The sequence below is a fragment of the Thermothielavioides terrestris genome, chromosome 2, assembly GCF_000226115.1.
Source record: "Thermothielavioides terrestris NRRL 8126 chromosome 2, complete sequence".
In the NCBI taxonomy this organism is placed as follows: Eukaryota; Fungi; Ascomycota; class Sordariomycetes; order Sordariales; family Chaetomiaceae; genus Thermothielavioides; species Thermothielavioides terrestris.
Genome location: NC_016458.1, coordinates 137,659 through 164,277, shown reverse-complemented (window position 1 = coordinate 164,277; position 26,619 = coordinate 137,659). Strand labels below are relative to the sequence as shown.

General features: G+C 62.1%; 1 protein-coding gene across 1 annotated transcript; it reads right to left on the bottom strand.

The window, feature by feature from the left end:
* Positions 1-92: 92 nt before the first annotated feature.
* Positions 93-25,482, bottom strand: THITE_112015 (non-ribosomal peptide synthetase; the record flags this gene model as incomplete). The annotated part of the gene is made up of 11 exons (XM_003651133.1): positions 93-2,696; positions 2,771-5,080; positions 5,152-5,543; positions 5,615-12,646; positions 12,714-15,086; positions 15,618-15,689; positions 15,759-22,354; positions 22,389-23,893; positions 23,931-24,260; positions 24,322-24,801; positions 24,970-25,482. The coding sequence occupies 11 exons, from the start codon at positions 25,480-25,482 to the stop codon at positions 93-95; spliced, it is 24,207 nt and encodes an 8,068-aa protein (XP_003651181.1).
* Positions 25,483-26,619: the final 1,137 nt, after the last annotated feature.

Genomic DNA, 26,619 nt, shown 5'->3' with positions numbered 1-26,619 from the left:
AAGAGAGCGCAAAGCGAACAAGTACCACAAAAGAAACACCATGACCTCACCCCTCTGGTAATCTCAGTGCTCCTTGCAACAACAAAAACCACCTAGTTCACCACCCTCACCGCCGCGCCCCGCCCGGCCCCCTTACTCTTCCCGAGCCCCTTCCGAACCAGCTTCAGCGCCCTATCCGCCAGCCCTGAGTCCACCACGCCACGACCCCTCTTCTTGCCCTCCGCAGGGAACGCAGCCGCCTTGTCCACGCTGATTCCCGCCGCCGCCGGCTTGTGGTGGCCGGCAGCGGGCGGAGTCGGGATTCCCCGGGCCAGCAGCGCCATGTGCCCGCGCACCGTCGGGCTGTCGATCAGCTCCTCGAGCCGCGGCGGCGGCTGCCGGCCGGGCTGCTGCGCCTCCGCGAACAGGCAGGCCAGCTGCGCCAGCGCGATGATGTCGCCGCCCAGGGCGAAGAAGGAGGCGTCCATGTCCATGTCGATGGCGGCAGTTGAGGCGGGTCCGCTGCCCGTTGTGGTTGTTGTTGCTGTTGTTGTTGATGTCTGGGTGTGCGCGACTGGCTGGTCCAGCACTTGATGCCAGGCTGCGCGCACCAGCGCGGAGAGGCTGGCGAGCTGCGCGGGGCTGAGGTGTTGCAGGATGTCTTCGTCGCTGCTCGTGTTGCTGTCGGAGGGCGAGACCTCGTCGAACGGTATCTGCGGGGGGCGGCAGCAGAGCTCAGCCGCGGAGGGCAGTGCCGCGTCTGGGTTGGTGGCGAACAGGTGCGCAGAGTCGCAGAGCATGTCGAGCGCGCGCTCGGCAAAGTCGCGGGGCACGGCGCCGCCCTCGGCAAAGCTGAGCATGATTTCGTACTGGTCGCCGTCTCCCAGCGGCTGCGAGAGCACCGACAGGTCAGCGAAGTCTTCCTGCGCCGCAGAGGCGCACCCGACGCGGTAGCGGACGTCGCCGAGGCGCACTGACATGCGGTCGAGCTGATCCACGTTCTGGTGCTGGACCGTCGACGAGAAGTAGGTCCAGCGCGGCCAGGTGGTGCAGTGCCGCACGATCTCGCGGAAGCCGAGCACCTCGTGCGACATATTGGCCAGCTGCTGGTCCTGGATTTGGGTGAGGAGGTGTCTGGCCGTCTGGCCCGGCCCGCTTCCGAACTGAACGCGCACCGGCACCATGTTAAGACACGGGCCAATCATGTTTCCGACTCCCTCGACAGCGGCGTTGCGCCCGCTGATGGTGTGTCCGAAGACGACGTCGTCGCTGGAGGACACCTGCGCCAGCACGTATGCCCACGCGGCCTTGATGACGGTGGCCGTGGTGATGTGGCCGGACTCTACCGGCGTCAGGTGCACCGTCTTCCTGAGGCAGGCGGTGGTAGTGCTCGCAGCGCGATAGTTTGGCCTCTTGCGTCGCACGACTTCAGTCATGGAGGATCCCGCGAGGAGTTGCTTCCAGTGGTGATAATGCTCCGAGGTCAGCTCCCCTGCCGAAGCACGCAGGTAATTGGCAAACGACGGCGGGCGCGGGATCGTCTCGCCCCTGTATGCGGCTTGGAGGGCCTCCAGGATCTTGGGAAAGCAGACGCCGTCGTACTGGGCATGTGAGATGCGCAGGAGGATCCGATGACGAGAGCTGTGGCGATGCTTAACCACTGTGAACTCGACAAACGACTCCCCGAGCTGGGCTTGGCTCTCTCTTTGCCTTCCCTCCCGTTCCCCGGGCTTGTAGTCCTCTGGCGTATCGTCGGCCTCGACGACGTGGAACGCTGGTCGGAGGGTTCGCAGGACGACCTGCAGGAAGCGGCCGCCCGAGGGAACAAAGACGGTGCGCAGTATGTCCAGCGCCTGCACCAGTCGGAAACACGCGCGCTTCAACTGGCCCAGATTCAGGGGCCCGTCGCCGTCCAGATAGAAGTAGTTCAGCATCCAGCGGGTCTCCAGCAGCGCGCCGGCTACCGCCATGGACTGGAAATCGGTTGCTGGCAGCACGTCGTCGATGCCGCCTCGGAAGACGCAAACTTGCGGCACGATGTTCGTCTGGAGGAAGGATTCCACATTGGATGCCGCCAGCAGCGAGAAGCGCTCGTACGAGTGGCGCCGGGAAACCAGGGTGGTGCTCGTTCCGTTCTGAGTTTTGGCAAGCCCATTCACGGGATCCTCGCTGGCGGCGGTCTGGATGCTTGAAAGCATGTCGTTGAAAGTCGGGCGGCGGAAGACATCGGCGACCGTGAGTTCCAGACCAAGGTCCCTGGCCTCGCCCACGAGCTTCATGGCCGTGATGCTGTCGCCTCCGAGATCGAAGAAACTATCTTGCCCGCTGATGGAATCTTCGGGCAAGTTGAGCAGAGCGCTCCACAGGCCAGAAAGCATCTTCTCGTGCGGATGCTGAGTCGGCGTCTCGAAAGTCGACGAGGCTGGGGAGGAAACCACCGGAGACGAGTCCAAGATCCTGTCCGACGCGGGACTTGCTGGGTCACCAAGCAGGGCGTTAATCATGCTGTCCTTTGTTGTATCGGCTGCAGGCTTGCTGTCAGGGGCCAAGTCGAACTGCGCAACGTATTGCATAGGCCGGCTGATGAAGGCATCCAGGATGTGGGCCATGGAGCGGGCCATTTCCTCGGCCTCGCCATCGCTGATATGGTCGGACCAGTACCGGAAGACCACACCCTCGCTGTTCCTCGAAGTCTCAATGTTGACTGTAACCGCGTACTGTCGGGGAAAGCGTGGTTAGTATGAGGGCTTCGACCCCTCGTCTTCCCCCGGAAGCCTACAACAGTACTCACCTCGCTGGGGTCGTGAGCTTCTTCTATCTCAAACAGGATCGTATCTCCAACACGCTCTTCCATCCCCCCAGAATGATTCTGGATCGATATCGAGGTATTGTAGAGCGGCTTCCCCGCCAGGCCCAGCTCGTGCTGGACCCTCGCCAGCGAGCAGTGCTGGAACGGCACGCTCCGGAGGTGCTGGTCCTGAGAGGTGCGGAGGACGTCCTCGAGCGTTTGCGAGGGCGAGATCTGCACACGGAAGCAGAGCATGTTGATGAGCGTGCCGACGGTGCGACCGATGTTCTCGACCGGTGCGTCTCGGCCCGCCGTCAGATAGCCGAAGCAGACATCGTCGCGCGCCGTATACTTGCGAAGCAAGAGTGCCCAGGCCGCATGCATGATGTTGGCGAGAGTGACCTGCGTCTGCTCGGAGAGCTGCCGGAGCTCGGCGTAGCGGTCAAACTTGAGGGCGACAGAGCGCAGGGTTCTCATTCCTTCGTTGGCGCTTGTGGTGCTGGACTTGGGGAAGTAGCATGGTTGCAGTCCCCTGAGATGGCGAATCCAGTAGTTGGTGCCTTCTTCGTCCGGCAGGCTGTTGATGTGCTGAACATAAGCACTGTAACGAGGCCCAGGAGTGAGCTCCAGAGCGCCCATATATGCCGATGCCAGTTCCTCGAGGATGATTGCGAGTGAGCCGCCATCGATGGCAGCGTGGTTGACCTCGAGTTTCATGAGTACCCGACCAGAATCCGTCGCGCAGATGGAGAGTTGATGTGGGAGTTGCGGCTGTCTGGTCCGAGTGTCGGCTCCACGGATAGTGATTTGACTAAGTTTCTCCATCGCCTGCTCATCGCTGCTCCTGAGAAGGACGACCCCACAGTCCGCGTGCTTCAGGACAACTTGATCGAAGACGCCACCACGGCGGACGCTCTCGATGAAGACGGTCCGGAGGGCCGCATGGCGATCCACCACTTTCTGCCACGCATTGGCAATCCTGTCGGGGGCCACTCGTTGGCGGGGGTTCGTGTGAGTGACGTTGTAGACCGCGTGGAAGAGGTAGGCGCTTGGGTTGCGCAGCTGACTGATCAGCATGCCTTCTTGGACTGGCGTGCAACGGTAAATGTCCTCCACCTGGGAGAGAATAGCGGCACGGTCGATACCGGCACGCGGGAGTCTGGCTCGAATCAGTGTGTCAAGGCCGTCGTAGTTGACTGGCAGCAGAGGATAGTCACTCAGAGTGGGCTCGGCAGGGTGGCGCATCAGACCCTGGACCATCTCCTCCAGGATGCTCCTGCAGTTGCTGATCCATCGGCGGACATCAGCTTCGCGGTCCAAGCTGCTGTCATACACAAAGCTGAACTGCAGCCTGTTATCCGTGGCAATGGCGGAAATCTCGAACAGAGCCAGTCTGATCGCGTCCGGCCCTACATCGGCGAGGCTTTCGTCCTCGGCGACGTCGACTTGGCGGATCAGCGGGTCGGCAGTCTCATTATCATGACCCTGCTGCGTCATTCCACCGCCCAGATAATTGAACAGGACCTCCATCTGGGGCGACGCGAAGTCGGCAGCGCCCGTGAGGGACTTGTGGGCAAAGTACGGCCTCCCGTGTCCAGGGATGCTGCGTCTGATATCCTTCGTCCGCCGGACGGTGTCGAGGACGTCGCCGTCAACAGGGATGGCCACGGGGCAGATCGACGTGAACCACCCGACGGTGCGAGACAAGTCGACCGATGAGCCGGCCGGGGCCTCCCGTCCATGACTTTCGGTGTGCAGTGTCGGCACGCCCCTGTCAGCGAAGGTCCGCGCAAAGGCCTGCGCAATAGCAGCCAGGAACAGGTCTACTGGCTCCGACCTGAAAGTCTTGTGGCAATCTGTCAGAGCCAGCTTGGTCATCTCCTCGCTGAGGCTGAACGTCTCGGTCCTGGCTTTGCCGTATGTGAGCGGTCCCTGTACGCCCCAGTAGGTCAAGTCGGCGGGAGTCTCTTTGAAGGGGAGGATCGTTCTCGGATCGAGTGTCTTGATGTGGGCTGACTGCAGGGCGCACCAGGACCGGAAAGACAGCGGGGCGTCTGCCGCCAGCGAGCCGGTTTCGAGAAGCTGGCTCAGGTCCTGGACAATGATGCGCCAAGATACCATGTCGATGCAGAGGTGATGGGCAACCATCGAGACGATGGTTTGTTCCTCTTGGTCGGCCACGTCGAGCAGGTCGACTCGGAATACTGGGCCATGCTCGATGTTGAGGCTGGATTGCGCTTCCGCAATGACTGGTGTTATCTCACGCCGAGAGCCCACGTGGTGTGCAAGGAACGCGTAGCTCGAAGGACCCATCTGTGTGCCGAGAAGAGCCGGCCGAATTAGAAGCTCGTTCACAGTCATGAGGGGAGGATGGAATTGCTCACCTGTGCGATTCGCTGTTCCCATTTGCCATCGTCCCTCTTGGAGAAGCGAGCGCGGAGCATGGAGTAACGCTGGACAATGGTATCGAAAGCCCGTTTGATGGCGTCGGCGGTGACGCGACGGGGAGCAGCTAGGGTGAAGCTCTGGTTGAAACGAGCCTCGCCGTCGTGCTTGCCGGCCAACTGCAGATACAAACTTTGAATGGGGGACAAGGCGAACGGCTTTTCGTCCTCCTCTTCATGGTCTACCTTTGCTGCTGTTGTCGAAGGCGCCCGCTTGGCGAGCTGGGCGAGATGGGCAAGGGACTTAGCCCGGAGAACGTCCTGGACGGATACGCTGATCTTGGCATTGCGAGCCCGGGAGACGACGCCCATCGCCCTGATGCTATCACCGCCTGTGCGTGACCAGGTCAGTTTAGGTTGCTCAAGAAACCCGGGCGAATATTTGATGATGAGCTGAACTTACCAAGGCTCATGAACGGTTGATTGAGTCTGACGCGCTCCAGAGGAAAATTCAGTTCTTTAGCCCAGATCTCACGCAACTCCTTCACAGGACCGGTCATCTGGCGCTCGTTGTCGCCCTCGTCGCCAGCGAGGCCGAGATTCTTTGCGATGCGCTCGTAAGTAGCCTCGTCGAGGGACTCGACCCACTTCGCTACCCTCTGCCGGTCCAGCTTCCCCGACACAACAACCGGCATGACAGTGAGAACAATCCAAGCGGAAGGAACCATGTAGTGTGGGAGCATGTCTGCCAGACGAGCGCGGATATCGGCGATGTCGGAGCGAGCCTGAGCGAGCTGCTCTGCGGGGCCGCCCAGGGGGTCGCACTCGCCGCCGCCGTCGCCACCAGTTGTGATGTGCGCCGCGGTGCTTGCTAAGGTGACGACACCAACCAGCTGCGTTTTGCATGCGCCGGCCTTGGGCTGCACGACGAGCGCGAGGCGCACGTGGCTGTCGGCAGACAACCGGCTCTCGATCTCGCCGAGCTCGAGTCGCTGCCCGTTTACCTTGACCTGGCCGTCCCTGCGGCCAATGAACTCGATAATTCCGTCAGGTCGGTACCGCACTAGGTCGCCGGTGCGGTAGATGCGGGTGGGGGCAGGGGTAGCCGAGCTGGCGAGCAAGTCCGTCTTCGCCCACGCAGGGTTCTCAATGAACACGCGAGCCGTCTTTTCGGGCTCGTTCAGGTATCCGCGAGCCACGAGGGGTCCGCTAATTGCCAGCTCGCCAATGGCTCCCAGGGGCGCGAGCCGGTCGTTGCAGTCCTCTCTCGCTTCGACAACCCAGGCCCGCGCGGCCGCGATCGGGCGGCCGATGATGCTGGGATCCTTCTCTGCGGAGACGTGCGGATTGACAACGGAGAGAACGCTCGCCTCTGTCGGCCCGTAGCCGTTCATGAGCTCAACGCGATGGGCCCAGCGGGCAACCGTCTCGGCAAGCATGGCCTCGCCGCCGCACACGAGAGTCTTGAACGTCGGGCAGACAACGTCCGGATCGAGCAGGTTGGCGACTGAGGGGGTGAGGAAGGCCCAGGTGGCACGCAGCCGGGCCATGGCTGGTCCCAGGTCGTGGAGCCGCTCGTCTGCAGTAGGAACACAGACGCAGGCGCCGAGCGTTAGCGTTGTGAGAACCTCCATGAGCGAAGTGTCAAAGGTCAGCGAGGCGAAGTGGAAGACACGGGAGGTCGGTTCGATATGAGTCGCGCGAGCGATGGCCCGAGAACTGCTGCAGAAATTACGGTGCGTGACGATGACGCCCTTGGGGCGCCCTGTGCTGCCCGAGGTGAAGAGAACATAGGCCGTGTTGTCGGGACTCGGAGGCTCTGTATCCAGCGGGGAAGGAGCCGGAACAGGAGGGAGGCTGCCGATCATGACACCATCGACCACGACGCGTGTTTCGACTACTCCGGCAAAGCGAGACGCGTGCTCGGGACTACAGACAATGAGGGGCGGCGCGATGGAACCCAAGATCTCCTTTTGCCGGGCCAGCGGGTGGGCTGCATCGAGCGGAACGAAGGCACCGCCGGCCAGGAGGATTGACAGCAGGGTGACGACAATCCAGGCCGAGCGATCGAGGCAGACGGGCACCAGAGTTTCCCGCCCGACCCCGAGCTGTTTGAGATGCACCGCCAGACGAGATACATGCTCGCGGATTTCACCGTATGTCAGCTCGGCATCCCAGGCGCTGATGCCAACCCGTTCCGGCTGCGCCGCTGCCTGCTCCAGGAAGAGATCGTGGATGCACGCGTCCACGGCGGCTTCCACGCCTCCAGGAGCGTCGATACGATTCCACCTCGCGATGAGCGCCTGGTCTTCCGGGCTGATGACGTGGACGTCGGCCAACGTGGCCTCCTTGTTCTCGGAGTAGCGGACAAGCCGCTTCAGGACGGCCTCGAACTGATAAACAAGGCGCTTAGCGTGCCATGTTGAGAGCACCTTTTCGTTGTAATGGAAAGTGGCCTCGATGTCGGTGTCGGCGACGCTGCACTCCAGAACCAGAGGGTGAGTGAAGAAGCTCTCAGCCGCAGACCCTCCTTGGAAATCCCAATCCGGCTCCTGGCCGTGTTGCTCTCGGGGGATCGGTGAAGCGGCCTGGACGACAAGGAGATTCTGGAAGTCACAGGCCGCAGCACAATCCGGGTTGAGTCTTCTGATGTGCTGCAGGCCCAGGTGCTGGTGGGGAACCATTCGGCTGGCCATGGCGTGCATGTCTTTCAGGAACTCGGCGACATGCATATCGCGAGGCAGCCATACCCTTGTGGGCACCGTGGTGAAGGTTGGACCGGCTATTTCTGTCACGCCTGGCACATCAATGTTGCGGCCCGCAAGCGTCTCTCCAAACACGACGTCGTCCAGGCCGGTGTAGGCAGACTGGACGATGGCCCACGCTGCTCGGACCAGGGTTGGAAGTGTGATGTCGACGAGCGCGCCGGCGCGGCGAACGTGCATCTTTCGTCTCTCTGCCCGGAAGATCGGCATTTCGCGTTCGTTTGCGACGGCAGGCGGGAGTTGCGGGAAGTGAACGATGGCAGCAGCACCGCGCAGAGACTCCTTCCAGAACCTTTCCGAGGCTGTTATATCCCTGCGGCTCAGGTAGTGAATGAAGTTGGCGTATTGGAGCCGGGTTGCCCCGCCGTTTTGACGCTGATCCGAGACGGCGCTCTTGCCGCTGTACACGTCCTGGACTCGTCTCGCGAGGAGACGCAGGCTCCACCCGTCGTAGAGCGCATGATGGATGGCCCAGACAAATAGACGCCCTTCACCACGGTCGGTTGTCTCCCGAACAAGGGAGTATCGGGTCAGGGCGCCGCCGTGCTGGGAGCCCAATGCCTGCCCGTTGGCGATTGCATCCTCAACCGTTCGCTCGTCATGCCATTCGATCGGCCCAGGCGCGGCAACGACCTGAAGAAATCCTGAGTCGGCGGCATGGACAATGCGAGTGCGCAACGTGTCCGTGTCATTGAAGACCTCCTGCCAAGCTGCCTTGAACCGATCCAGATCAATATCATCAGGGAGTTTCAAGGTGCTGACCGCCACGTACGCCCCCGGCTGCTTAGCTGCGAGGGTGACCAGGCCCTCTTGCAGGGGGCTGCAGGGGTATACATCGCAAATCTGCTCGCGAGCCAGGCCACACTGAGCAGAAATGTCCTGCAAGAGGACGTCGAGCTGCGATCGTGGGCCAGGGACCATGTCGAAAGGCTTCAGCTGGAGTGCGACGGCCGTTTCCTCCTCCGAGCCGCCACACGCCCGCGCCATGTCGGCCAGTACCGGTTTCTCGAAGACATCCAGTACTGTCAAGACCATCTTGTGGACACGCGCTGCCCCGACGAGCCGCATGGCCGTCAGCGAGTCGCCGCCGAGCCGGAAGAAGCTGTCCCCGGGACCGACGGAGCCGGCCGGGAGCCCGAGAACCGCCTCCCACAGACTCTGCAGTTTCTTCTCGGTTTCGGTGGCAGAGCTCCGATGCCTTGCAGCGGCGGCAGCAGCAGAAAGCCGATAAAGTGCCAAATCGTCTCGGCTCAACTGTTCGACGGCTCGGTAGAGCTGCCTCCGGTCGAGCTTGCCTGCGCTCGTCCACGGCATTGCCGAGATGGGGATGAAGAGCTGCGGGACCATATAGGACGGCAAATGACTGGAAACGTGGGTCTCCATGGAGAGCGCCAGGTTGCGCACCGGCTCGCTCATGGGGAGCAGAGCAAAGGGCTGGGAAGTGGCTTCGTTGCTTGGCAGACAGAAGAAAACGGCAAGCGACTTGGTTGCGGTCTGATTGTTGGCTGGTGACACCACCTCCACGGCGGACTGTGCGTCGTCTGGCAGGCCGCCGCGGCAATGGAACTCGATCTCGCCCAGTTCGATCCGCCTCCCATTCAGCTTGATTTGGTTGTCTTTCCGCGCGATGTACGAGATGGATCCGTCCGAGTTGTAACGCACAAGGTCGCCGGTCCTGTACATGGTGTCCTGGTGTAGCCACATAGACTTTGGAAAGCCGGGATCCTTAGTCCACTCCGGCGACTGGATGAAGACCTTGGCGGTCTGCTCAGGGTTGTTGAGGTAGCCGCGAGCGACCAAGCGGCCCTCGACTACCAGCTCGCCAACCGCGCCGATTGGAACCAGGCGATCGGCTGTGGCAGGATCGACAACCCAAACGCGACCGCCAACCGCAGTCCCGACATTGAAGCGGTCGAGGTTGCACACGCGGCGAGATTCATCCACCTTGGTGCTTGTAGTCGCCACTACAGAGCACTCTGTTGGTCCATACGCATTGACCAGCGCGCACTGAGTGCCCCATCGCGCAATGTGGCCAGCGGCCATGGCTTCGCCGCCGGTGACAAGAGTCTTGAGGCAGGGTACGCTCTGGGGCTTGACGGTACTCGCCACAGAGGGCGTGAGCAGGGTCCAGGTGACGCCCATGTTGCGGATGACCGCAGAAACATCGTTCATCCGGTCATCGTCCGACGGTACGCAGACGCAACCGCCGACAAGAAGGCAGGAGAGCGTCTCCATGATGCTGGCATCGAAGGTGTAGGACGCAAACTGCAACACTCGCGAGTCGGAATGCATGAACATGGCCTTGGCGTGGGCTAGGGCGCCTGTGCAAAAGGCGGCATGCTCGATGACAGTGCCCTTTGGCTTGCCCGTGGTCCCGGACGTGAAGATAATGTAGGCGGCGTTGGACGGCGTGGCTCTGGACGGGAGCAGTGCTTCGGTAACAGAAGCCTTGCTGGAAAGAGCAGCAATGGCGGCAGCGTCGACCACGAACACATCGTTGACACCGGCGATCTTATCCATCTTGGCTTTGTGCTTCGCCGAGCAGAGCACTGTCTTGGCACCCACATCTTGGACGAGCTGCTCGAGACGACTGTCGGGATGGCTAGGATCGAGGTTGACAAAAGCGCCGCCCGCTTTGAGGACCGCAAGCTGCGCAACCACGGTCCACGCGGATTTCTCGAAACAGAGCGGAACAAACACCTCGGGCCCAACACCGGCAGAGTTCACCAGATGGCGTGCTAGAGCGGCGGCCGCTCCGTCCAGCTCGCGATAGGTGAAGGAGGCGTCCCATCCGCAGACGGCCGGTGTCGAGACGGGACGCTGCTGCGCGTGTTGTGCAATCACATCGTGGATGCACTGCTCAACACGAGGCAGCTCAACGTCATTCCACGACCGAATTTGTTGGATCCCTGCGCTGCCAACAAGATTCACTTCTCCGATGGTGCAATCATCCCGACCATCTGCAATGAGGCTGCTCAGCGCCTGCTCAAAAGCGGCCGCGACGTTCCGGATCTGCGCATCGGAGACCACATTCTTCCAGTAGCTAAAGTGCACCTCGATCGTCTGGTCCGTGGCCTCGACGTTGAGCGCCACGGCATACTCGCTCGGATCCTCAGCGCTCACAACGCGGTACTGCAGCGCAGAGTTGGGAGAATGCCGGGCTTGCGCGGCTGTTGTGCGCTTCTGGTACGTGAAGGCCGTGTTGAACAGCGTGGCGCCCGGAAGCTGGAGCTCATGCTGCATCTCGGCGAGCGAGCAATTCTGGTGACTCATGGCATTGGCCAGGTCCGCCTGCATCGTCTCGAGCACGTCGCCGACCTCTGCGTCGGCGGGAAGGTGAAGTCGGCAGACCAGCATATTGATGAAGGCGCCCACAGCTTGCTCGATGTGCGCGACGGGCACGTCCCGCCCGGAGGCGAGGTAGCCGAAGAGGACCTCGTCGGCGCCGGTGTACGACCGGACCACCAAGGCCCACGCGAATTGAAGCAGTGTTGACAAAGTGATGCCAGAGTCGAGGCAATAGGCGTTAAGCTTGGTCACGTTGGTGATTGTGACGGCGTACGAGCCGAGTGAGGGCTGCGCGGCCACATCTCCATCCGTGAGCGAGGGGAACAGACATGGCTCGGCGCAGGCTAGGTAATCTTTCCAATACCGGATGCTCTCGCCGCGGGGCTGCGATTGAATGTATGCAATATAATCGCGGTACAACGGCACGGGCTTCCTGATCACGCCCTCTCCATAAGCATCGGCCAAGTCGTCCAACAGGATTGGAGCCGAGGAGCCGTCGCAGACGGCGTGGCTAATCTCCAGCTGGCAGAAGACGTTGCCGTTTGCAGCTGTGCAGATTGAGAGGCGATGGGGAGGCTTCTTTTCGCTGTAGTTTATCGACGGAATGGACTGAAGCTTCTGCAATGCCTCGTCCCCATCGTTGTCACATCCCAACATCTGGACGCGCCCGGGTGCGCTGCGAAGAACGACTTGGTCCATCAACCCTTCGTCGCCCACCGTGTCGACAAAGATGGTCCTGAGGGTGGAATGGCGGCGGACGACAGTCTGCCAGGCATCGCATAGGCGTTGCAAGCCGATGTCCTGTCCGCGGCAAGGCTCGACTTGGAACACCATCTTGTATGCGTACTTTTCAGGCTCCCTCAACTGGCTCAGCAGCAAGCCGCGCTGCATAGGCGTGCAGGGATAGACGTCCTCGACGTCCCGCAGATTCACGCCTACCTCGTGGAGTCTCTGGTCGAGGCTCTCCAAACCAAAGTAGGTGAGGGGCAGTAGGGGGAACTCGCTGAGTGTTTTCTCAGAGACACGCTGAAGTAACCGCCGTGGGGCTTCCCGAAGGAGGGACTGGCATTCCGCCACCCATCGTGCAATCGAGTCCTGGTGTTTCATGTGTTTGTTGTAGGCAAACGAGAGCTTCATGCGGCCACCGGCCACAAGCGCCGACACCTCAATGAGAGCGAAGCGGGCAACATCCTTGCCAACATCGGATGCAGCGTTGACTCCCCGTCCAACATCGTCATCCAAGGGGCGGAAGAAGTTATCTGGCCGGTTGAGCTGCTGCATCTGGCCGAGATAGTTGAATGCGACTTCGACGGGCCAGCGTTGGTTGTAATCCTCACGGCCCTGAGCCGTGAGCAGGCGGTAGGCAAAGTAAGGCCGGCCCTTGCCTACCAAGCGGTTGCGGTAGTCCTTGACCCACCGGACGGCGCTGACAATATCATCATCTGGATTCTTGGTTAGCAAGGCGGGATTCTGGAGAGTCGTCACCGGGGACAGGGGACAGAAGCTTACCGGAAGACGACTCGTCCGGTAGGTGAACCGGGTAAAGAGTGGTAAACCATCCCACTGTACGTGAAAGATCCATGCCGTCGTCCCAGGTCTCGCGGCCATGCCCTTCGTTGTAGACGGTGGGAACGCCCCGACGATCAGGGATTGTGTTGCGATATGACAACAGGAGTGCGGCAAGCAGGATGTCGAGGACTTCGGTCTGCAGAGGAGCGTGGCACTCTGGCCCTAGTAGCAAAGCCGTCGTATCGGTGTCGAGCTCGATATCGTCGGCCATAACCGCATCACCATGGAGGTTCGGTATATCTGCCATGCCCCAATACTCCAGGTCCGTGTCCGCAGTCTCGTGGTGCGGAAGCAGGCGCCGCCCGTTCGTCTCCGCCTGGGCCTGCTCAGACTGCTTGCGGCTCCAGGCCTGGAAGGGCATCGAGGATGGGGGCGGGATGCGACCCGAGGCCAGGAAGGTCTCCAAGTCTTGAAGGACGATGCCCCACGACACCACGTCAATGACGAGGTGGTGGACCGTAATGAAGACGTGGATCTGCTTGTCTTTTCCAACGGCGAACCAGTCCGCAGCCAGCAACGGCCCTTTCTGGATATCGAGCGCCGCCTGCGAGCTCTGAATGCGCTTCTCCAGGCGGCTCGCACTGCCGAGGACGTGCGTCTTGAAGCGATAGGACCCGCTGACGTCTGAGGTGATGCGCTGCCGCCAGTTGCCCGTGCCGTCGCGCCGAAAGCGCGCCCGGAGCATCGAGTGCGTTTGAACCAGGGCGTGGACGGCGCGTGCAAAATCGTCCGAGCTGATGTCGTCCCGGGCCAGACGCCGCAGCAAGCTCTGGTTGAACTGCGAGTGAGACGTGGTGGAGGGCTCCTTGTTCCGCATGAGTTGGAAGTACAACTGTTGGATGGGCGTCGGGTCGAACTCGTGATGATCTTCCTCGGCAACCGTGATGGCATGCTGCTCTTCCTTGGGGACAGTGACTTTGAGGGCGAGTTCGTGGACAGATTTGCTGCTGATAATATCAGGCACAGAGATGCGGATGCCCTGGGCTCGACACCGAGCCATAACCTGCATAGCGGTAATGCTGTCGCCTCCCAGGTGAAGGAATGAGATCGTTGGTCCGATCCTCTCAGGTGCGATGTTTAGGACTTCGCTCCAGATGACTTTGAGTCTCTCGTCAACGGGGAGCTTCTGCGCAGGCTGGGCCATGCCGGCGTGGTGTTTTTCGGGGCCAGTGGTGGAGTAGGCGGCGTTGGCCTTATCGAGAGTCTCCTCGCTCATTTTTTCAACAAAATCCGCCACGCGGTTGCGGTCAAGCTTTCCGGAAGGAAGTAACGGAATGCTCCGGAGGATGAGCCAGGTGGACGGGACCATGTACGGCGGTAGCTTCTCTCGCAGCCGTTCTTGGACCTTCTCCAAAACGGTAGACGCATCTGACGAAATTACTAGCTCAAAATCCGTGTGGTTGGCAGCGTTTCGGGAGTGCACATGGTTGAGTGTTCGGAGGGAGAGAACTGCGACCAAGCGCTTGGCACAGGGACCATTCCTGGGGAGTATAACAAGGACGTGTCGAACAGCATCGTCGGCAGAAAGGTGGTGAACGATCTCATCAAGCTCGAGGCGTTGGCCGTTGAGCTTCGCTTGCGATGCGTCCTTCCTCCCGACGTAGATCATCTCACCCGAGGCATCGTCACACACGCGGACGAGATCACCCGTCTTGTACATGCGGCGTTGGACCAGGGGCGGCATGTCCGGGTAACGCAGAGACACGTCCGAGGCCCAGCGGGGACTCTCGACGAAGGCCTCGCGAGTCTTCGCCTCATTGCGGAGGTAGCCCGTCGACAAGGTCGGGCCCTCAATCAGCAGCTCCCCGACAGAGCCGAGGGGCGCAAGACGGTGGTGGTTCTGCGGATCCACAATCCAGCAGCGGCCGAGGCCCCTGCCCAAGTTCGCCGGGTTGGACGAGGGACGAACATGGGAGTTCACGGTGGCGACGACAGCGCACTCGCTGGGGCCGTAGGCGTTGACCAGGTTCACCTTGTCGGCCCAAGTTGCCACATGGCTCTGGGACATGGCCTCGCCGCCGAGGATCAGCGTTTTTAAGTGCGGAACCTCGGCGGGCTCGAGGACGCGGGCGAACGAGGGCGTCAGGAGAGCCATGGTGACGCCCATCTGCTCCATGGCAGCGGCGATATTGCCATTGGTGCGGTCCTCCTCGCGCGGCACGCACACTGTGCCGCCCATCATGAGCGTGGTCAGGATCTCGGCAAGGCAGGCATCGAAGGTGTATGAGGCGAATTGCAGGAAGCGGAATGGCGGGTTCATGAGCATGGCCGGGCCGTGTGCGGCGGCGCCGGAGCAGAAGGCAGCATGCGAAACTGGGCATGGTTAGTAGCCAGAACAGGTGAAATCATATCCATCTTGGATCTGATTGCAGATGCCACAGAAACGGGCCAAAGGCGTTCGCCTGGATAATGAAATTGAAAGGAGAGGATCGAAGATCATGGTTCCTCCAGCGGACTGGTGGTTGCGGCCGGGATCGGTCGCAACTCGCGACGCCGATCATTTTTGGCAGAAAAAGGCAGCACAGAAGGAATTTTCCATCAGATATTTGCGCCCAAAACATGATGAATAACAGCATTTGATGATGTCTTCGTTAAGGTTGAGCAAGTGGGAGACAACATTGCGTGCGATCAAATGGTAAACCGGAGAGACCTGATTGGCAGTTGCGGTTCGGGGAAATTGGACAGGGCGACCAGGCTGGTTGTGGGGCCTCGGGAGCCAAGTGGGGGTGACAAGGGTGACGCACAAGCAGGTGGGGCGGCTCCAAAAAGGGGGTAAGGGGAAATGGAAACAACAAAACCGTGAAAGTGACTCGAACAAGAAGGACCGAAGGACGTTGAACTCACTAATTGTGCCTTTCGGCTTTCCGGTCGTTCCAGATGTGAAGATAACATATGCCGCGTCGCTTGGGGCGCATCCTGCTTTTCGAACAAGATTCAGTCAGCGAAATGACATTTCATTTTTTTTTGAACCGAGCCGCCACTCACCGTTTTCATCAGAAGCCGAACCGGCTAATGTCGCCCTCTCGAGCTTCCTGAGCATGGCCGTGTCGACAGGCACCACCGTGCTGGCCACGTCGGCGCAGAGTTTCTGGTACTTGGGCGAGCACAGGACCACGTCTGCTGCGCAGTCGCCCGCGATTTCCCTGAGCCGGCCCACGGGATGAGCAGGGTCCAGCGGCGCAAACGCAGCGCCGGCCTTGAGCACGGCCAGCATCGCCACCACGGCGAACGCCGACTTCTCGAAGCAGAACAGCACCAACCGCCTGCCGCCAGGCCCCACGCCCTTTGACTTCAGGTCTCGCGCCAGCGCACCCGAGAGGGCATCCAGCTCGCCATTGGACAGATTCGCGTCCCAGGCCACCACAGCCGCCGCCTCGCTGCCGCTGCGCGACATCGTCTCGCAGATCATTTCGTGGACGCACCGCTCCACCAGCGGGCCGGGAGTCTCGTTCCACTTGCGCAGCACCGCCTTGTCGTCTGCGCTGAGCAGCTCCATGTCGCCGACCCTGTCGCCCTGGCTCTCTGCCGCGGCAAGGCGCACCAGCACCGTCTCGAACAGGCCGAGCATGCGCGCTACCTGCCACTGCGGGACCACTCCGGCGTCAAAGAAGGCACGCACTTGGATCTCGTCCGCGTTGTTATTCTGGCTCCGGCGTCCTACTGTGCAGGTCACGTTGAGCGGGTAGCTGAAGAACTCGGCCCCCTGCGCCGAGCCGCCGCCCGTCATGTTGCTCCACAAGCTGTCCTCGGCGACATCGTCGGCCAGGTCGACGGCGAGGAGGTTCTGGAAGTCGCACGCCGCCGCAGCCGCTGGACTGAGCGTCCTGATGCGCTGCAGGCCGGCGAACTGGTGGGGGATGACGTCGTTGAGCTGCGCCTGCACGTCTGCTAGCATCTGCCGCACGCTCATGGCGCGATCGATCCGGACCCGCCGGGGGACGGACGCAAGCGTCGGCCCCACCAGGTCCTCGATCCCGGCCACGGGGACGTCGCGCCCGTTGAGGATCTCGCCGAACACGACGTCGTCCGAGGACGAGTAGACGGACACGACGAGCGCCCACGCCGCCCGCAAGAAGGAGGCCAGCGTCAGGTTTGCGTCCCTGGGCCGGGCAAAGCGCACCGAGCGGGATACTTGGCTTGTGGCCTGCACGCGGTAGCCTGGGTGAGGCAGCTGGGGGAAATGCTGTGGTGCTGTGGTGCCGGAGTCCGACAGCTTTGCGGTCCAGAACGCGTCCGAGGCCGAGGCGTCGAGGCCAGCCAGGTGCTCGACGAAGCGCGAGTAGTGCGGCGACGGGGCCATGTCGGCCTCTGGGTTCCGGTATCGCGCCTCGACGCGGGCCAGCAGCGTCGGCAAGCTCCATCCGTCGTACAGAGCGTGGTGCGACGTCCAGGCGAACGTTGGCTGGTTGCCATCCTCGCCGATGATGGTGTATCGCGACAGGATGCCGCCGTCGTGCGGAGGCAGCTGGCGGTGACGCGTCCCGAGGACTTCGTCCGCTGTTGCGGCGGTTTCCCATGTGATTTTGCCCCTGACCACGACTTGCAAGAAGCCCATGCCCTCGACAAATACGACGCGGGTTCGCAGGATGGCTTCTGAATCTACGACCTCCTGCCACGCGCTCTTGAACCGCGGCATATCGATGTCAGGAGGAAGTTGGTAAAGATTCACGGCGACATAGGCGCCGGGCTGCCGTTGGGATGCGGCAACCAGTCCTGCCTGGAGAGGAGTGCAGGGGTAGATGTCCTCGATGGCACCGACGTCGATGCGGCAGATGGAAGCGACCTGGTTCTGCAGTTCCTGCAAGCTCATTTCGCTCGTCTTGCTGAGCAATGAGAAAGGTTCAGTTGGCCCAGGTGCACGTTCATCTTCAATCGCAACGGGTTTTGCAGCAGAAGCGCCGTTTTGCGACTTGGCACCGCCATTGGCGCTGCATCCTTCGACAAGCTTGGCCATATCAGCAAGCTTGGGCGCCTGGAAGATGCTGGCCACGCTCAGCGCAACGCCCCTCTGCCGTGCCGCAGCAACCAGGCGCATGGCACCGACTGAGTCGCCGCCGTGGCGGAAGAAGCTGTCGTCGGCCGTGATCGTGGCGGCCTCCACATTGAGCACCGCCGCCCACAGCTCCTGCAGCTGCTTCTCCATGGCTGTCTCGGGTGCGCGACCGCTCGGACTCTCCGCTCCCAGGCGGTAAGCAACTATGCCGTCCGCAAGCGCGTGGGCCATCGTGCGCAGGCGGCGGCGGTCCAGCTTGCCCGACGAGGTGAGTGGCATCTTGGACACTGGCAGGAACACGCGGGGCACCATGTAAGAGGCCATCTCTGCGGCCATGGAGCCGGCTATGGTCTGTGCGAGAGAATAGAAGCCGGCGTCCATAGGCAGGATTCGGATATCGTCCTCCTCGTCGGCTTTGGTTGGAGAAGTGGACGCGGGAGAAGGGAGGCAGACGAACACGGCCAGCGCCTTCGTGGATTGTGCGGGCGCCACCAGCTCGACCGAAGACTGCGCATTTGGCGGGAGATGAGCCTTGACGTGATGCTCAATCTCGCCCAGCTCGATACGCTGTCCGTGCAGCTTGACCTGGGTGTCCTTGCGCCCCAGATAGACGAGCGAGCCGTCCGAGTTGTACCGCACCAGGTCACCAGTCTTGTACATCCTGCGAGAGCCTCTCTCAGAGTGGCGCGGGTCCAACCGCGCCCACCTGGGCATCTCGATGAACGCCTTGGCCGTCTCGTCCGGCCTACCCAGGTAACCCCGCGCGAGGATGGGCCCCTCGATCAGCAGCTCGCCGACACACCCGACGGGTACAAGTCGGTTGTGGTCCTGGGGATCCACGACCCACGACACGCTTCCCACGCTTGTGCCGATGTTGGCAACATCGCCCTTTGCGTCGAGGTGGAGCTTGTGCGCGGCGTTGATGGAGCACTCGCTCGGGCCGTACTGGTTGTGCACGGGAATGGCGCCGCCCCACGCATCCAGCACCTCGCGGGTGAGGGCCTCACCGCCGACAGCCATGCCCCGGATCTTGGGCACCTGCTCAGGCCGCAGCAGAGCTGCCACCGTCGGCGTCAGGTCCATGAAGTTGGCGTCCAGCTTGTCGATGGCTCCGGGCAGGTCGCCAAGTCGGTCCGCCTCTGAGGGCACGCACACGCAGCCGCCGTGGATGAGCGTCGTGAACATCTCCTCGATGCTGTTGTCAAATGTGTGTGCTGCGAACTGGAGGAAGCGAGTATGCGGGCCAAGCCCCAGCGCTGCGCCGTGGGCGAGCATGCTCGAGACCAGGGCCTGGTGGCAGAGAACGACGCCTTTGGGCTTCCCGGTGCTGCCAGAGGTAAACATAATGAAAGCCGGATTCTCGGGTCCCACACCTGACTCGATTCCGAGTTCTTCCTCTTGGGGGGCTGATGTCGACAGCTGATCCATCAACGCCGGGCCGACGGCCACCACGTAGGGCACCATGGCCTCGAACAGGAAAGCCCGTGTCTCGGACGCGACGACCACGTGGGCACCGGCGTCAGCCACTCTGCCCTCCAGTGCCGAAGCCGGGTGCGTGGCATCAAGGGGCACAACACCGCCGCCGGCCTTGAGCACGGCGAGCATGGAGACCACGGTCCAGGCGGACTTGTCGAAGCACACGGGCACTAGGGTCTCGGGACCGACGCCAAAGGCCAGCAGGTGCCGCGCCAGCCGGTTCGCGAGCGTATTCAGCTCCTCGTACGAGAAGTCGGCGTCCCATCCGCGGACCGCCTGGGCCTGTCGGCGGAGAATCACCTGCTTCTCCACCATGCGGTGAACGCAATCAACGGTGGCGGAGGGCATGTTGGCGTTCCAGCTCCAGATGCGTTCCTTGCTCGTCTCGTGGACCTGATCCAGCTGTGAGATCGGCGTGTCAGCGTGCTCGGCGATGTTCATCAAGGCCTGCATGAAGGTTGCCGCAACGTGTTGGGCCTGTGCGCTGGACACGGCGTCCGTCCAGTAGTCGACATCGATAGCGGCGCCTCCGTCGCTGTCCATCTCGACGTTGGCCGAGATGGGATACTCAGTTGGGTCGTGGAGGGTCCCCACGTCCTCGCAGACGATGGATCCTTTCGCCTCGTCCGTCTTGGGCTCGAGTCGGCGGTACGAGATGCAAGTGTTGAACAGCGCCATGCCGCCCGGGACACCGAGCGCGTGCTGCACCTCGGCCAGCGAGGTCTGGGCGTACGGCATGCATTCGAGCTGGTCCCGCTGCACAACCTCGAGAAGATGCAACAGGGAAACAGACTGGTCCTCGTCGCTGCCACCGCCGAGCTTCACCCTCTGCGTGGCCATGTTGATAAAAGGACCAACGGCATCCTCGGACCCCTCAAGTGCAGCGTCGCGCCCGGAGACGAGATAGCCGAAGCACACGTCGTCGGTTCCCGTGTAGCACGCCAGCGTCAGAGCCCATGCGACGTGGAACGCGTTGGGCAGAGTGAACCCCTTGTTGCTGCAGAATTCCTGCAGCGCTGCGAGCCCCGGGAACTCGAGTCGGAGTGAGCAGAGTTGCTTTTCTGTCTCGGGCACGTTGACGCCGTCCGTGAGCACTGGGAAATGGCACGGTTCGAGGCCTGCAAGCCGGCTCGCCCAGAAAGCGACATCGGTCTCAACATTGCGCTGCTGCAGCCTCGCTACGAAGGGGCTGAAAAGCGGCTTGGGCCGGTGTGCGAGAGAGCCGTCATAAGCCCGGCCGAGATCGCGCAAGAGGATGTCCATGGAAGCGCCGTCCATCACAGCGTGGCTCATTTCAAGCACGCAGAAGACGCTGCTGCCCGCCTTCGTGGAATCATGGAACACGCAGAAGCGATGCTGCGGCGTCTGATCCTGGTACTGCATCGGCTCCAAGTTTTCGATCAGCCTGCGCATCTCGCGTTCGCCCCCCGGACAATCGCGGACTATGATGACGGGCTCAACGTCCTTCAGCACCACCTGATCGCAACTCCCCGCCCGCGTCTGGCCGAGCGCGTCGACGAAGACGGTCCGCAGCAGCGCGTGGTGTCTCACAACGCCTTTCCAGGCCTGCACCAGCCGCGCCACATCGACCCCCCTTCGGTTATCGTTGCCACCGAGCTTCACCTCGAACGACCGACGCACGGCGTAGAAGCTCCCGTCCTTGGTGCGGCTCAGCAACAACCCTTGCTGGATCGGCGAGGCAGGGTAGATGTCTTCTACCGCAGCCCACCCTCTGCCACCCGTGAGCGCCGGCAGCCTGGTGCGCTCAAACGCCTCCAGATCCGCCAGCGACAAGTCCGGCAGCAGCGCGAAATCGCTCGCCGTCATCCTCCCAGCCGCCCGGGGCAACGTCGCCGCGGCCTCGGCCAACACCCCTCGACACGCAGCGACCCAGCGCCGGATCCGCTCCTGGTGGCGCATCCCGCCGTCCCACGCGAAGCCGAAGCGCAGCGCGCCGCGGACGACCACGGCCGAGACCTCAAACAGCGAGAAGCGGGCGCAGGCGGCGCCGAAGTCCGCCGTCGCGCTGCCCGGGTGCGCCTCGCCGGCCATGAGCGCGCCCTCGGCCGGCCGGAACAGCGCGCCGACCCGCTCGAGCTGCTGATACCGCCCGAGGAAGTTGAACGACACCTCCATGCGGCGGTGGAGGGCGGCCCAGCGGTCGCGGCCCTCGCGCGTGTGGAAGCGCGCGGCGAAATAGGCGCGGCCGTTGCCCGGGGCGCGCCGGCGCAGGTCCTTGATCTGGATGAGCGCGTCGGCGAAGGTGGAGGGGGAGGGGGTCGAGAGCGCGACGGGGAAGAGCGTGGTGAACCAGCCGACGGTGCGGGCGATGTCGACTTCGGCGTTGTCGGTTGGGCTGCGTGGTGGTTCGCGGCCGTGGCCCTCGTTGAAAATGGCTGGGGGAGCGCGGTCATGGAAGGTGGCGTGGAAGGACCAGATGAGGGCCGCGAGGAGCACATCGACCGTCTCGGTGCGGAAGGGGATGTGGCAGTCGTTCAAGAGCGGGGCGGTGGTGGCTACGTCAAGCTCGAAACCCTGACAAACAACGTCGCCGTAAAGGTTCGGGCGGTCATCCATGCCCCAGTAGGCGAACTGCGCCGCAGGGACTTGCTCGGCGTGCGGGAGGACCTGGGCGAGGGGCTTGCCTGCGCAGTCGTCTATTTGCAGCTCCGCCCACTTCCGGAACGACAAAGACCTGTGGACGGTGATGGCGCCGGTGTCACCCGGTGGCCTCTCGAGGATCTCCTCCATCTCCTCAAGGATCCCGCGCCAGGAGACGAGGTCGATCACTAGATGATGCGCTGTGACGAACAGGATCTGCTCGCCCTTGTCCTGGACCGCAAAGAGCTCGGCAGCAACTATCGGGCCGCGGCGCACGTTCAGGCAACCCTGGGCGCTGGCAATGCCGGCGTCCACTTCCGTGCGTGATGGCACGCTGTGAGCACGGAAGCGGTAGGATCCTTCAACATCGGGCGTGATGAACTGCTGCCACCGGTCATCTTCTCCGCCTGGCTTGAAGCGCGCTCTGAGCATCGCGTGGCGCTTTACCACGACCTGGATAGCCTCCCGGACAGCGCCTTCGTCCACGCGACGGGAGAGCCGCAGGCAGAAGCTCTGGTTGAAGTGCTCGTCACCCTCGGCCTCACCACGGACTTAAGTGCAGCTGTTGGATTGGAGTGAGGTCGAAGGGCGTATTGAGCGCGCTCTTATCCTCGTCTCCCGCTTCGTCCTGCCCTCTACTCTGTTCCCCGATGGGCTTGGCGCATGCGGCTAGTTGTTTCAAAGACTTGGCCTTGAGGACATCCTGCACTGTCAGGCCGAGGCGCGCTTTCTTGGCGTGGCTTGCGCAAGCCATAGCCGAGATGGAGTCGCCGCCCAGGTTGAGGAAGCTGCGGTCGTCTGGGCTGATCTGGTCCGCGGGGAGGTTCAAGACTAGACTCCAGATGTTGCGGAGCTTTTCCTCAACCTCGGTCAGCGCGACGTTGTCTCGGGAGGCTGTGGAGGGTGTCGCCTGCTCGGCGGAATGATTTCCCATGAGGATCTTCTGGCATTCCTCCGCCATCAGGACGCTTTCAACCCACGTCGAGACGGTCTTGCGATCCATTTTCCGGGACGACAGCATGGGTATGGCTTCAACGCATAGCCACGTCGACGGTACCATATAAGCAGGCAGGCGCGTACCCAAGCGCGTGCGAATCCCCTCTATGATCGGTTCCGTCAGGGCTGCATCGCCGGCCAGTTTCAGGCCCGGCTGCGCGATTTGCTCGTTGCTGACTGCGAGGGAGGGATCCGAGAGCGAAAGCACCGTGGTCAACCGCTTTGCCAGGGGTCCATGCTTCGGAAGAAGGACTAGTGCGTGCTGCACCTGCTCGTCGGCGGCGAGGTGGTGCTCAATCTCGCCGAGCTCGATGCGCTGGCCGTGGAACTTGATCTGCGTATCCTTTCTTCCGACATAGCTGAGTGAGCCTGAGGCCGAGTTGTAGCGCGCCAAGTCGCCCGTCTTGTAGAAGCGACGACGTGCGCTGGACGGCAAGGCGTCTTTCGCCCAAGCCGGATCAAAGATGAAACTTTCCTGCGTTTTCGCGGGGTCGTTGAGGTACCCCCTCGCCAGGCTCGGTCCTTCGAGGAGCATCTCGCCCACGCAGCCAACGGGCGCCAAGCGATCGTGATCCACAGGATCGACAAGCCAGACTCGCACGCCGCACGGCAGTCCGATATCCGTGGGTTCGGATTCGGGCCCGACACGCGGGTTGACCACGGCGGCGACGGAGCTCTCAGCCGGGCCGTAGCCGTTGACGAGCTCAATGTGCGACCAGGTGGCGACGTGCGTGCGCGACATGGCCTCGCCAGCGAGCACGAGCCTCCGCAGGCCGGGCACGGCGGACGGGGTGAGGAAGTTTACAAACGACGGGGTCAGCACGGCGTGATCAACGGCCATGCGCCTCATGGCACCAGCTAGATCGTTGAGCCGCTCGTGCTCGCTGGGGATGCACACGCAGGCGCCGACCATGAGCGGCGTGAGCATCTCGACCAGGCTGGCGTCGAACGTATGTGCTGCAAACTGCAGCACGCGGCAAGTGCCGTCGATCAGCAGCGCCGGGGCGTGTGCCCTCGCGCTGGAGCAGAAGGCTTGGTGCTCGATTACGGTGCCCTATTGCGATGGCGGATTAGCAATCTCGTCCGCTAACCTTTCGCTTCCGGATACCAACCTTGGGCTTTCCAGTGGAACCGGAGGTGAAGATGACATATGCTGGGTTGGTACTGGCCACAGCCGGTGCATCCTGGGCACTTTCCTCAGCCTCTGCCACCGGTGACGCAGCCAGAGTGCTGTCGTCCACCGGCAGCACAGTATCCACGACGCCAGTAAGCATCTGGACGAGGTGGCTAGAACACAGCACGAGCTTCGCTCTGACCGACTCACAAAGCCCGCGAAGGCGCTCCACTGGATGAGACGGGTCCAAGGGCACAAAAGCGCCGCCAGCCCTCAGCACGGCGAGCATGGCGATAAGGGTCCATTTCTGGATGTCGACCAAATCAGCACACCCGATATCTACACTGGTAAAAGGTACTGGTACTGACCGATTTCTCAAAACAAAGCGGCACCAACACCTCGGGGCCAACCCCAAGCTGCACCAACCGCCGCGCCAGCCGACCGGCAACGTGGTCCAGCTCGCGGTACGTGAGCCGCCCATCCCACGCGCAGACAGCCTCCTTGTCTGGCGTCTCGCGCACCCGATCCCCAATCACGTCGTGCACGCACCTCTCGACCGGCCGGATCTCGTACTCGGTGTTCCAGGCGCAGACCTGGTCGAGATTTGCCTGGCTCAGACAGTCGAGCGAGCCGAGCGTCAAGCTCGAGTCTAGGTCTGCTGCTGCCGAGGAAGGGATGGGGAGAAGCTCGCGAACCGAACCGAGGATGCGGCTCAGGATGGCGGCCAGTGTGCTGGCCACGAGCGCGCCCTGCGACGGCGGCATGCCGAGGTGGGCGGTGCTCCATTCGAGAAAGAGTGTCAGGCTCGAGGCGCCGCGCTTGGCGAGCAGGCGGAGGCTGGTATGTTGCTGTTCGCGGGTGTCAGTCGTCAACGAGAGAAACAAGACACAGGAGAATGAGAAGGGTTAGGGTTGTTTGTAGCAGTGATATTCAAACAGGGGGCGGAAGGAGTGGGTGTTGTGGTGCAGAGTGAGCGGATTGACCCAAGGTGCAAGACGGAGGGGAACCGATATTACCGGCGACAAAACCGGACACGGCGCCGAAGTCTGCGAGAAAGTCCACAAGACAACGGCGGTGTCGAAAAGGGGCCGATCATCCGGGTCTCCGGACCGGAGCAGCTCGGGTGGGGCCGCCGGGCCCGGCCGGCCAGCGAGCTCCGTCTTGGCGCGGCCCACGAGACGGGCAATTGACGCCCCATCGTCCAAACAAAAGCGGACCACGGCCGGCTCGGCGGCAGCTCCGTCCCCGCCGCGCTGGAAACTGAAGATCACGTCGTCCTGGCCGGTGTAGCAGCGCAGGAGCACCGCCCAGGCCGTGCGCAGCACAGCGCCGAGAGCGTCCGGATCGGCCGCCGACAGCGCCAGCAGCTCCTCGGCCCGCTCAATCGCCACCCGGGCCGATGCCATCGGTCGGACCCCGGCTGCGGCGAAGTGTTTGGGCGGCGGGCGGCTGAAGCGTGGAAACCGACAGGGTGTCAGGCCGTTCAGGTCCGTGCCCCGGTCGCTGATCGTTCCCGAAGCAGTCGCCATGTGCCAAATCGGCGATTTTTCCGAATTCTTGATCCGGTAAGGACTTCGATGGCGGTACCCGAGACAGGGGGGTACAGTAAGTGTGTCGAAGATAAGGCTGGATGATGTGAGCAAAAGAGGGAGCTTAGAACTAGGTCAGTCAGGTCGAGATATACGAAAGTAGGGAGGTAGAGAGGTAGGTAACTTGTCGGGGTGTCGTAGGTAGGTATGCAATGTGTAAGATAAATAAGTAAGGTAAGGTAAGCGGCAGTAAGAAGCAAGATTTTGCGTCGCGATCGATCGGTGCAGTGGACGGGAGATCAACGCCGAGCCAGATTACTCGGTTACCCGAGACGGCGGTAAGCACTGTGAATGCAGCAACTTCGTCGACCGCTATCTGGTTGAAGGCATTCAGATGCCTGGGACGCATTGACGCACGAGTGAGGCCAGCACAAGATGTCTCGAAATCACTCGAGCCTTGGGACGCACGTCTCACCCCAGGACATACCCGTCCCATGCCAGGCACCGGAGACGAAGCGGGCCAATGATGATATATTGTGGAGGCTGACTGCAGGCACAAGCAACTCTCCCGCGTATCCGCCGCTCTCTCTGGCAACCTGTTTTTCATAATTTTGCGACTTCCCCGTTGGCCAGCTATTTCAGGTCCGACTTCCACTACCACACTAGTCCACTTCACAGTAGGACTGTACTGTCCACCTTTGAATGCAGCATGGCACCCGGAGGCAGCTCAGCGCCGGCCAGTGAATCCAGAACGGCCCGGTAACTGCCTTGATTGTGGTGGCTGCCGTAGGACTGCGGAGTGGCATCAGGTCGGGCAAAAGTCGCTCCAGGCCATGCCAGCTGTTCCCATGGTCCCTCGGACCACAGGACCACAGCACGGCAGTCAATTATTTTTGGCCGTGTCCGTATTCTCCCCCTGGGCCGGGCTGAACAAACAGACCAGCTAGAACGTCAGGACCACCATGTTCCTGGGAAAGATCGGCGCTGAGGTTACGGGATTCGGAAGTAGGCTCCATTATGTAGTGCAACACGTGTATTGCGTTGCCGCGAGTGGAGGACGCGCTTGGCGGCTGGGCGAAGCGAACCATGGAAGCGGCAGCGGGGGGGCCAGGGACATCTATCCGGGAGCAACCGACG